Source organism: Fringilla coelebs (assembly GCF_963513975.1).
Source record: "Fringilla coelebs genome assembly, chromosome: 3".
NCBI classification, from domain to species: Eukaryota; Metazoa; Chordata; class Aves; order Passeriformes; family Fringillidae; genus Fringilla; species Fringilla coelebs.
In genome coordinates, this window is record NC_140030.1 from 87,717,234 (window position 1) to 87,728,724 (window position 11,491).

The window sequence follows — 11,491 nt, forward strand, 5'->3', positions numbered from 1 at the left end:
AGTAGTGGCATGATAAAGCCATTTAATGCTGAATTTCTTCTCACACATGCAAGTATGACGCTGACATTCCACAGATCACTCAAAAGGCATTTTTGTTCTAAGCAAACTTCCTATCAGCTTTAAGTCAATAGTCACCATAAATACCTAAGAGTCTGAAGACACTGTCATTGCCATCAGCTAACGAGTTTGTTATTTCATCATAATGCCACACAAAAATCTAACCAGCAACAACAATGCTTATCATCTCAGAAGATACTTTGCTATTTGCAATGACTTTTGGATACAAATTGCACAGACAGCTAAAAGCTGGGCACATTCCTAGCAACATTCCCCAATTACAAATGTAGAAATACAGAGGGGGTGGTTTCTTAACGTCTGAAAGATCTTTGAAGTATTTTGACAATAAGTACCCAATAACACCTAGAATTTACTGGCAGAGAGGGTGATACAATTGTGAATGAACAGACAAGGCCTGAAGACCAGCAGCAGCCAGAGAATGTCCCAAAGACAATGCCTGAATAGGATTGCTTTGTAGTTTATCATACAAATGCAAGTGCAAATGACTACAGCTGTGATACCACCAGCTTAAGCAGTTTAAGCACCTTTTTATGGCAGTAAATACCTTAGATATGCTAAGGGTGAAACAAAATACAAGGAATGTTCTTTAAAGTATACTTCCACTACCTTTATCAAGCTGCCTAATAACCATCCCACTTCATACTTGCTTCAGCTTATTACCAAAGCAAATATTTATCTTTCTAGAGTATGAATATATCTAAAGTGAAAAATATTATACAGTAATTTTTGAACACCATCAGACAACTTGCACCAGAATTATGAGCCCTTAGTGGATATTTTCCCATGCAGATTAAAAAAAAAGTTTGTAAGGCCTCTGACACAACAAAGGAGCATCAGTTTTCCCTTTTAAGAAGAGAAGAATAGGGCACATTTTTAAGATTTCATGCAACTTATTCAGGCCACTGAACTGGGTTCTTAAACTGAAACCATTCAGCAAACCACCTTCTGTGTACTAAATACTCTCTATATATAAGGGATTCAGAAGCTGACTACGTAAAGAAAACACGTGTACTAGGCCAAAGGTTGATATCACCTGGGATGACTATATTTCAAGATATAATAATATCTGCTACTTCAAGCAGTAGCTTTCCTGGGAAAGGCAAACATGCCTACATCTCAGTACATGCAGACAGGTTTTTGAGAACATGGCTCTGAAATTATCAGTCCTTTGAGAACAAGTTAGAAATTCTGTAAACATGCTGTTTTCATCTCTCCCATATTTTGACTTTCTTGTCTGTTGTGTCAGGAGCCAGTGAGGGGTTATGGCAGGCCTTCATTGCTATGTTTGCAATTATACCACAGTCTTTAAAAAGCTGTTCACATAACCAAAGCTAGAGAAGACCTTTGTCATTGCCAAGTCACACTTCCTGCCTAACCCAAGCCAAAGAGGACTAAGTATTTTCATCAGACCTGGTAACTTGTCTAAGCAATTGCAGTTTTTGAAAGACTGGGACTGTTTTGAATTCAAGGCTTTAAGTGATGAGGGCCTTGTAAATAGTGTAAAAGGAATACCTAATATTTTGGTTTAGCAGATAAATTTGAAGATTTCTCCTGAAAGGAAGACAGGAATCTGATTGAGGCCAAGCCACCACACCAGACACATGTATGTGTGTTGTAGACTTTGGTACAGTAAAGATCTGGGAAAAACCCAATTAAGTCTAACACCAGAAAAGAAAGACAAAGAAAAAAGAAAAATATTTAAATTAACAAGAGACTAATAATTACTTAAGTCTCACTCAAATGAATTTAGAACATCTGATTTTCAATTAACAACACAGTGCAACACAGGAAATATTATAAAAATGAAGCCAAATCTAAAATGTTTCAGCAGTCTCCATAAGTCTTGACAATTTCTCAACCCAATCCCTTCATTTTAGTCTAGCTCAAACTAGAACACTAGCTCCTGTTTCCCTTGTACTCTGGAAAATTATTTTCCAAGAAAATATTTGTTTTTACAGAAAATATTTACCAACTGCATCTGCAGCTTTTCCAGCACTTGGTACCATTGTTCAAAATTTGCACTTTATATCTTACCTTCATTTGCCTAACTCTAACCACATATATTTTGATATATTAGATAATGAGTAACAAATATTTACAATAGATTAAGTTCACGTTTCAGTAGTTCCAAATAAGTTTTAAATGATCCCAGTAATGTTACTACACATATACCTTCAGACAGACTGCCTGTTATCAGGTGCCATAAGTTACACCCACATGATTCATCCATTAGGAGAGCTGCTCTGTTTAAAAAAAAACCAAAACCAAAACCAAACCACACCATGCTCCCCCCCCCCCCCAAAAAAAAAGTCACCATGCACAAAGCTCCCCATATCACTTCTAATTTTAGCTTTTCCTTAGATAACACAATTTCCTGAAACAAAATGAGATTGCTCACACTATTCTAGCTCCAAAATGTTATTGCAAAAGTATTGTTATTTGTAGAAGTAGTTCAATGCACACAATATTTCATATTCAAATATAAAGGGATGTTTCTGTGCTTCAACCTTCTGTTCTGCCAGGGCTGTGGAGAAGGAGGTGAAAACAACCAGGAGTTTTTTTCCCTCTTTCTTTTCATTTTGTTTTGTTTGTTTGGGGGAGAGGATTTAAAGAATGAGGCAGGCAACAGAGAGCAGTGTAGGACCCTGCACTCAGCACTGTTCACTCATATATATGACAAAAACAAGCAAACAAATTCCAGCCAAATCCCATAAAAGACTGGTTGTTCTCTCCATCAAATTCCTACTTTACAGTCTGTCCAAATTCTGGCCTGGAGGTTTCATTCATGCAGGTCAGAGCTGGGATTTAGGGACATGTTCAAGAACTGGGGACTGGAGGAATAGCCAGGCACAGGCAAGATGCAGTTTGAGAGACATTTCTTGTTGGAAACATAATATGCTGCTGAAATCTCTTTGAGCAAACAGTCAGTTTGGTTCTACAGATTTTCCACAAATACTTGAAATTAAAATACATGCTACTTAATGTTTGTTTGAAAGCAAATCAGTGCATAAACACATACAGCAGAATGAAGCAGCATTTGTAACTCGAGGGGGGGGGGCCTCAACATATTTACATTAGGAATAAAAACCACTGAGGAGCTGTATTATCCTGGTTTTGTCCTACTTGAGAGCCCAAAAAAAATAAAAAAGTTTTTTTTCCTCCTGCCCAAATGCACACAATTTGTTTATAAAGCTGCAATAAGCCAGTATTAATCGTCCACCCATAGGCTAACACAAAGTATGTGTAAAGTTTCTGAATTTTTCAAACTTCTTGGAGGCAACACCCTAAACATTCCCCTAAATCAAAGAAAAATGCTGATTCCACATATTAGCACACAGAGAAAGGGTCAAGACCAGGGCACCTCTTTGACTGAAGATCAGACATAAAAATTCAACTAAAGCAACTTTGCTCCTTGTCTGGCAAAACATTTGATGAGTTTCTATAAAATAAATACAGAATACTTGCTGCATCACATAAAGCAATGGACAGAGAAGCATAATAGAGATGCTACCCAAATCAAAATGCTTTGTAATAAAAGTCAAGTAAATTAAATTACAAGTCTAAACTGTTTTCAGGCCCAAATATGCCCATTTAATCAAAATTTATTACGGCAGATTTCGTTTCAGCTAAATTTTCTAGACCTAAATAAAGTCACAGGGAAAAAAACTAAAATCATAATTAGATTTGATCTCAAGAAGAGCATAATTAAGTGAGTTAGTCTGGAACACTACTTACTTATCAGCCAATTGGCCTACTGTACTTTATTAACTTTCCAAATGCATAATAAAATAGTTTCCTATTTTACACACTTCAGAAAGTGTGTCCATAAAAAGCAGCTCTGTAAATGTAAGAAAGAAGTTATTTTTTTAATGTATAAGCAGTCAAGGTTTTATCCTCACCAGATAACTACTTTATTATACTGCCTTTTAAGCAAACTGAGCACAAGAATGATAAATGAGAAAAAACCTGCCAGATGCATAATATTCATACTTGCACTTTCTCTTCATTTAAGAGAAGGGGTCTGTCAACCTTATGCCAGCTACTAGGAGTAGAACTGTTTATAACTATTAAGACATACATGTCACTATGAACACTGGAGTAATTAACACAATAGCATTTCACAAATAGCTTTAGCAGTATAAAACCATTCCATGTATTTAAATTATTTTTAAATACAATCTGCCTTTGTATTGCTCATTTCCTTACTCTAATGTTCATCCTAAGAATAGCAAAAAGTTTAATGCTTGAAGAATTCTGCCCCCACCACACCTAACAGCAGCTCCTGCTTGGAACCTGAAAACAAAAATACTTAATGTTTATGAATCCATCTTAGCCAAAAATATTACAGAAAGATATAAAGAGATCCATTTTTGATGCTCATGATGGATCTCCTGAATTTGCAGCATAAACACAAAACTGGCAATTAGCCAGGTATCTCTAATATGCAAGACATTCTTAATGACCCACACAAGATAAATGTGACAGAGATGCAGAGATAAGGACATGACACAAAGATTGTGTTTATGAAGGGCTGATAGATTTTTAAATGGCTCTAGGGCTAAGTGCTAAACACAAGCAGAACAAGCCCTTGGAGCATCCCTGTGAAACACAAATTCCCAGATGCTCAGATCACTTTGGGAAGATGGTGCACACTGGGAGGCACTCACACTGCACACCATTCCCACAGCAAAAGACATTCAGTCTCCATCAAGCTGAAATACTTTGGCTCTGTCGAGATGAAACCACAGGAGCTGGGCAGCAGAAGCCAAGAGTTCCCGAGCAGGCCAGGTCACCAAGCCAGAGCTCAGCCCAACCTCTGCTCCATGTCACTGCAGGCAAAGGCAGAGCCGGGGGCAGGCGTGAGCCTGTCCCTCCTCATTCCTGTACCCTTGGGCCACCCTCTGGTAGAAAAGCCAGACATCTGTAGAAATCGTACGGCAGTGAGTACAGAAACAGAAGGGGCAATACCAAAGTAGGAGGGCTGTGAGTCGCCAGGATCATTCAAGATGACCTGCAAGCTATGAAGTGCCTGAATTTGTGGTGCTGAAACGTAAATACGAATTGCTTAATGTTAACACACAATAAACATGTGCTAAACAGCCAATTTCAACAGACTGTTCACCAGGAATTTGGGAGATCACATTTCCTTTTGATAACTCCAAATAAGAAAAACTGCAAGGGCAGATGTGATCGCAGAAGCAAACAGAAGTAACTAAAATATGTGGGCTATGCATGGGGAGATGTTGAGCAATAATAAAACTTGAAAAAAAAATTATGAATCTGAGTAATCTCTGAAATAGTCTGCAAAGGAAAGTGTTCAAACCTCCATCAGCTGAAGTACCTAAAGTGAGGTTTAAAAGAGTATAAGCACAAACCTGGGTTGACAAGAGAATGGACAAGATCATCTGTCACCACCAGCACAGAATAACAGGCAATAGGGAGTATACCTGGCAATGTGACACACAGAAAATGTTCTGGGGAGAACAAAACTGAAACTGTATGATTCTTGAAACCTGCAGTTTAACACCTTGGCACATCCAAATGCTTTCATTTCCTGACATCCAAATTATACCCATTATGAGTGAGCAACTACCTGAGCTCTGGAGAGCTGTGCCATCAGGACAGTTTCCTCATCCTGAGGAGGAACGGCCAAGAGTGACCTCAGCTTGGCAAAACTACTCTCCTGAAGGAAAAGGTCAGCAAAATTTGAGGCACAAAGCACCTCATTAGAGGGGCTCAACATCAAATAAAGCCCAAAGTAAGAGGGTAAATGAAAGCAGTCTATTACCTAGACAATAACTAGGGGCAATCCCATTTCTTTACTATCTGGGCCAGAAGAAGTGAAAATGGATTTATGTAACATTACATGGTTATGGTCAAAAACATATTGTGTAATTAAATGGGGACCACTAGCACAGAAACACCCTGAGCTGCTTTATTTTTCATACAACTGGAAAACAAACACAGAATTCCCCAAGTAACAACACAACTGAAAAGGTGAAGCCAAATGATGCATCCTTCTCAGTGGTACTTGACTTCTCCTGAGCCTGGTTTCAAACTTTTCTCAAGCAGACACTGTCTCCATCCAGAACCGTTTATTTAACACAGCATCCACTCCTAACAAAATAACTGGTTTGCAAATCATTAAAAAACACATCAAGATATTGTATCAGACTGCTCAAATTACATTGGGACTTACCTACGACTTGTTGTACTGCACAGCTGTGCAGGTCAGATACTCTTCCCTTAGCTTTTACTATTTGCTAAAATGTGTTACGCCCTTTTATTCCTCCTTCTCCCAGTTTCTAATTTCCAGCATTCTAAGAGAGTATCTAATACTGTGTAGATTTTTAAAAATAAGTTAAAAGAATAATCATATTAATTTCAGCTCTGTATCTGGGACTAACTTTAAATGTGGGAAATCAGCCTACTGAAAGTGCCATAACATTTGTTCCAAATAAAGCAACTGCTCTTTTCTGCTGGCAAACAGACCTTCAAATGAGGACCTGAGGATGTTCTTCAACTAAAACGGATCATTAAGAGAATTGAAGATTATCTTCCTTAGAACTTTTGTTTAACAGTAAGAGATTTGCTCCTCAACATAGTTTCAGAGCTGCCTGGAAATCTAACACTGCCCCACCTTTTCTCCATGAAAGTGATTTATAAATGCTATTAGCAAGGAAGATCCTAGTTGCATATTGCATATCTGGATAGAGATCAAGCAAACAATATGCTAACTGTCAAACTCAAGGCAATAAACCTACCCTATAATAGTGCTGGAAAATTAAGAGAGCAAAACTATCTTGTTTCAACAGGCTACATAGGGTACATCCCCAGTAGGGATATCCACAGCACACTTGACAGAGAGGCACAAACCAGCTATCTGAAATCCCTCATATGACACTCTCCCAGTTCTTCCACAAACATTAATTTACGCAACAATCCCATGAACCAGATAACAATTAGCCTACTTCTGAGAGAAACAGAAAAATTGTCACTGAATGTCACAATATTTAAAAGCAGTGACAGAGTCAGGAGCAGGGTTCAGACTTCAGTCCTGTGAAGCCTGTGTAGTATCTGAAGAATATTTCCCCAAACCACTTCAGCGTGCTGTCCTGCAAGATTAGACAGTGCTCAATCCCTCACTCTGCTTGAAAGCAAGAGGTTGAAACTGAAGAGATTAAGAGTGCCCCGTTAAAAAGAGGTGATAGAATGAATGCAGTGTATTTCCAATATATACACTATTTCATCTTCTTGCCTCATAAACTAACACATTTTTAACTACATTGCACTGTACTATAATTGTTTGCTTTTTCAACATAAGACACAAAACGTACGTATATTTTGTACTCTGCGCTCTACCTAAAACAAAATATACTTGAAGCAACTGTTTAACCGTAATACGTTAGTTTGTGGTAAATTGAGGAAAACAGAACTACAGGGAAAAGGTGTGATTTACACTGCTATACCTCCCCTACTACATAGTCATAGGGTGACTCAATAAAAAAGGAGCTATCACACAAACAAAAACCCAGGGTTTAGAGTTTACTGCATGGTAACTGGATAGTACACACGACAAATAACAACGTAAAATTCTCAGTCTGTAAACCACATCGCGTATAAAGAGAATCTCTGGCCAGAACAGTAACCTGTGCTGATAATCGACGGATCCTGCCTGCTGTAGAAAACAGACTGAATACATATCCTTTCACAAGACTTCATAGACCTTTATTCACTCGCTTAGTTTTCCCCATGTCCGCGCCCTCTCTCCATATAAACAATCCATAGGAATTGTTTATAGCTTTGGACCAACAAGTAGATAATTATTCTCTTTATCTCCACCTGTAACTTCTGTGTTATGGACCGCTGAGTTTTATTTTGACGTTTGTTCTCAAGAATCAACAAGAAAACACTCTTTGATGAACTACAAAACTACCAGTGCATTACTTTGATTCCCTCTGGAAGAGTCGCTCTGGCAGGGTGGGAATGTCTAGCTTTACATCCCTCTCGAAGGGCAGCAGCAAACGAGGCGCTGGGCACTCCCGAAGCTTTCGGCCCCCCGGGAAAACCCGGTGACAGCTGAGGACCTCCGGGATCCGCGGGAGATGCACCGCGGCCAGCGTCTCGGACTGGAGCGAGGAGGTGTCGAAATATTTACATAGCCTGGCAATTTCATCCACGCGACTTTAGTTATACAACACGTTTTGCTAAGAGTGCTGCTACCTCCAAAACCCCTGTCCTCAAATGAAAAAAAGTTTGCTACTACCTCTGTTCTCGCTCATACCGAGCCCTGCCATGGCGTACATGACAGCGGCCGCACACCGGCTGGCTGGCCCTGCCCGCCAGGTGCACCTGCCCGGCCGGGGGCCGCCTCCGCCGGGCCGGGGCCGGGTGCGCTGCCGGCCGCGGTGCCGCCGGCGGGGGCAGCTCCCGGGGCAGGCGCTCCCCAGCTCGGCGGCGGCCCGGACGGAGCGCGGGTTACCCCGAAGGGGCGCGGCGCTGCTCCCCTGCCCCTCTCCCCACCCGGGCTGGGCGATCCAACTCTCTCACGCCGCAGCCGGTCCCCTCAAAGGCTCCGGGTCGAGCCCTCGCACAGGAGCCGAGGCGGGGGGAGGCGAGGCCGCGCCGTCCCGCCGGCAAGTGCCCCCTCGGCGGGGAGTCCCGCGGCCGAAGGGGGCAGCCGCAGAAGGAGGACGCGGCGCCCCGAGCAGCCCGGCGCCTCGCCCGCGGCCCCTCACCTTTTCTTCTCCTTGTCAGCTGTCATCGCGGCGGCTGTGCCGGCTCCTGCGCCGCCTCTCGGGCCGGGGCGCGCTCAGCACCTGCCCGCGGGACGCGGGGCTCCGCGGGCGAGGAGCGGGATCCGGTTCGGCCGGGTCGCCCCCGAGGCGGGCGTACAGTCTCAGGACACTGCCGAGGATTGTACGGCCCGCCCGGGGGAGGCGGTGGTAGCGGCGGCTGCTGCGGCGGGACAGGAGCGACGCGGCGGCAGGGCTGTGCAGCTCGGCGCCGCCCGCAGAAAGTTCTCACTTTAAACCTTGGGCAGCCGCCGGCCGCGGGGGCAGGGCCGGCCCCCTCCGCCCGGGACCCGGCCCGCACGGCCCGGCCCCGCCGCCGCCGCCGCGCCCGCCAATGGGGGCCGGCGGGGCGCCCCGGGCTCCCCGCCCCCGGCACCGGCCCGGCCGGGGGTCAGGGGGCCGCTCCGCCCCGCCAGCGCCGCTCCGGCTGCGGCGGGGCTCCCGCACACGGGCACCGGCCCCTCCGCTGCTGTCTTATTTTTTAGTTATTTAAGTTTTTGGTTATTAAACTTTCTTCTTTATTTAAACTTTTTTTTTTTTCCCAGAAGTGGTATCTCCCCGCCGGTGCGGTCCGAGGGCCGCCGCGACACCTGCCCGGCGGCCGCGGAGCAGCTGCGGTGCTGCCCCGGCACCGAGCGCTGCTCCCGCAAGCGGGGACCGCCCCGCACTCGCCCCCTGGAGCGCCCCCCGTTCAGCCCGAGGCAGGGGTGTTGAAAAGATAAATTTAAAGTTAGGAAAATAAAAGCCGCAAGGACGGTGCGGGCTTGGGGCGAGGCCCTGGAGCCATCGCAGGCGTGCGGGGCCGCCCTGCTCCGGCCCGGCTGAGCTCGGCCCGCGTCGTGCACGGAGGAGAGGGAGTGTGGCGGCAGCTTGGGGCAGAGGGATGTGCAAGGAAGCAAGGGCTGTTCTTTTGCCTCCCTGATGGCACTTCCTTCCTCTCCCTGTTTTTTCGATTTTATTTTTTTCTGTCGTAGTGGATATTTCAATTCAGGCACTTTTAAAACTAGTGGTTGATGACACATGGTGAAGTGAGTCTGTGGAGAGAAGCACCGAAGCTCATCTCATGCTAGCACCTGCGATGGCTTGCTGCAGTTAAGATAAATGTATAATAAAAAAATCCTCTTGTTTTGACTTCTGTTTATTTTACACCAAAGCAACTAACATTCCTAGACAAAGGATTATGAAAATTTTTCCTGATATAGTCTCAGCATGGTAGAAACTTCAGCCTTATGCTCATGTTCTCTAAAGCTTACCTTACATTTTTATATCTTAAACCAAATGCACACCTTTACATTGGGCTGCACGAGGTTTTCTTTACTTCTGGAAAATGGAAGTACTGTAGGCAACATAAGCCAAACAAGACTTATTTCTTGCTAATTCATATTTGAGCCATTTCCCCCATGCCATTTCAGAGGCTGGTTTGTATACAATGGGTCAGATGGTGTTTTCCTTTTCTTTTATACAGTATGAAAGTTTAAAGAAATGCGTTTGAGTTTGAATTTGCATATTCTGCTCTCAAGTCTGAAAGGAGCTACACATGCTTACACAGCAACAGCCTAATTATGTGGTAACAGTTGGGGTTTTTTTCTTGTTATACAAGAGAACCTAAACAAAAGAAACCCACAAATATTTAAAACCTAAGTAAACTTAGTCAAACAGAATTTGTGTATGCAGGACTAAATTTAACCTTCTGGGAATAGGAGAATGCAACAGGATCAAAGACCCAAGTCACTCATTTCCTAGATTAAATAGACCTCTTCGTCCTTCATTGATCTCTGCTGATGTCAGTGCTCCTTGTTGTATCTTAAAGCACTTCACTTGGATAAACAACTTGCCTTCAAAAATCAGACAAGAAAAGCATTCAAACTGACCAAATCTAAACCGCTCAGTAAATTTTAATTATTTTACATCTAACTCATTGGCCAGACTCCTGTAGGCTCTGCCTACATGGATACGGCGTAGTTGATTAACAGTGTAAATCTCTGGCTCTCTTGGCCAGCAGGGCCTGAAGGTGCTTTGGCAATGGGAGAATTCACACCTGAGTGCCACTCAAGAACCACCGCCTGCCCTGTCCTCTGCACAGACAGGTTGGTGAGCTTCAGCCCAGCTCATGCCCAGAAAAACAGGGATCTCGCTGCTGCATCAGGAAGATGAAGCAAGCAGGACTGGGTGATTCTTACAGCTCTCTCACAGCTTCAGTTCTTGAAGTTGCCTATACTATTATTTCCGGCACATGAGCTCCCCATCTTGAATATGAAGGAAAAAATGGCCTGTCCTCTAGAGCTTACTTTAGTTATTGTATTCACTCTCTTTCCCAGGACTGTTCAGGGAGGGGAAAGATCAAATGTATCTTTATACCAGGTCAATTTATTAGCTGTGTTCTGTGGTGATAAGGGACCCCACAGCACCTTCAGGGTGGCTTGCTGGAGTTTCTCCTTGCTGGATAACCGTGGAGAGAATCACATAACTGTATTTTCAAATGCATCCCGTTACTACTTTAATTTCCTTTATGATGAGTCAGTATTTATTAACAGCAGTACCCACCATAACAGGGACTTTCTCTAATCTTACACTACTCAGAAGCTTCACTAGGAACTACACCATTAGTGAGCACATTT

At 43.4% G+C, this 11,491-nt stretch overlaps 1 protein-coding gene across 1 annotated transcript in view; it reads right to left on the bottom strand.

Moving 5' to 3' along the window:
- EPAS1 (endothelial PAS domain protein 1) overlaps positions 1-9,128 on the bottom strand; it is a 75,411-nt gene extending 66,283 nt beyond the window's left edge. The window contains exon 1 of the mRNA XM_084202084.1: positions 8,817-9,128. Within this exon, the coding sequence (XP_084058210.1) occupies positions 8,817-8,842 (26 nt within the window). The 5' untranslated portion in view covers positions 8,843-9,128. The remainder of the gene's footprint in view (positions 1-8,816) is intronic.
- Positions 9,129-11,491: the final 2,363 nt, after the last annotated feature.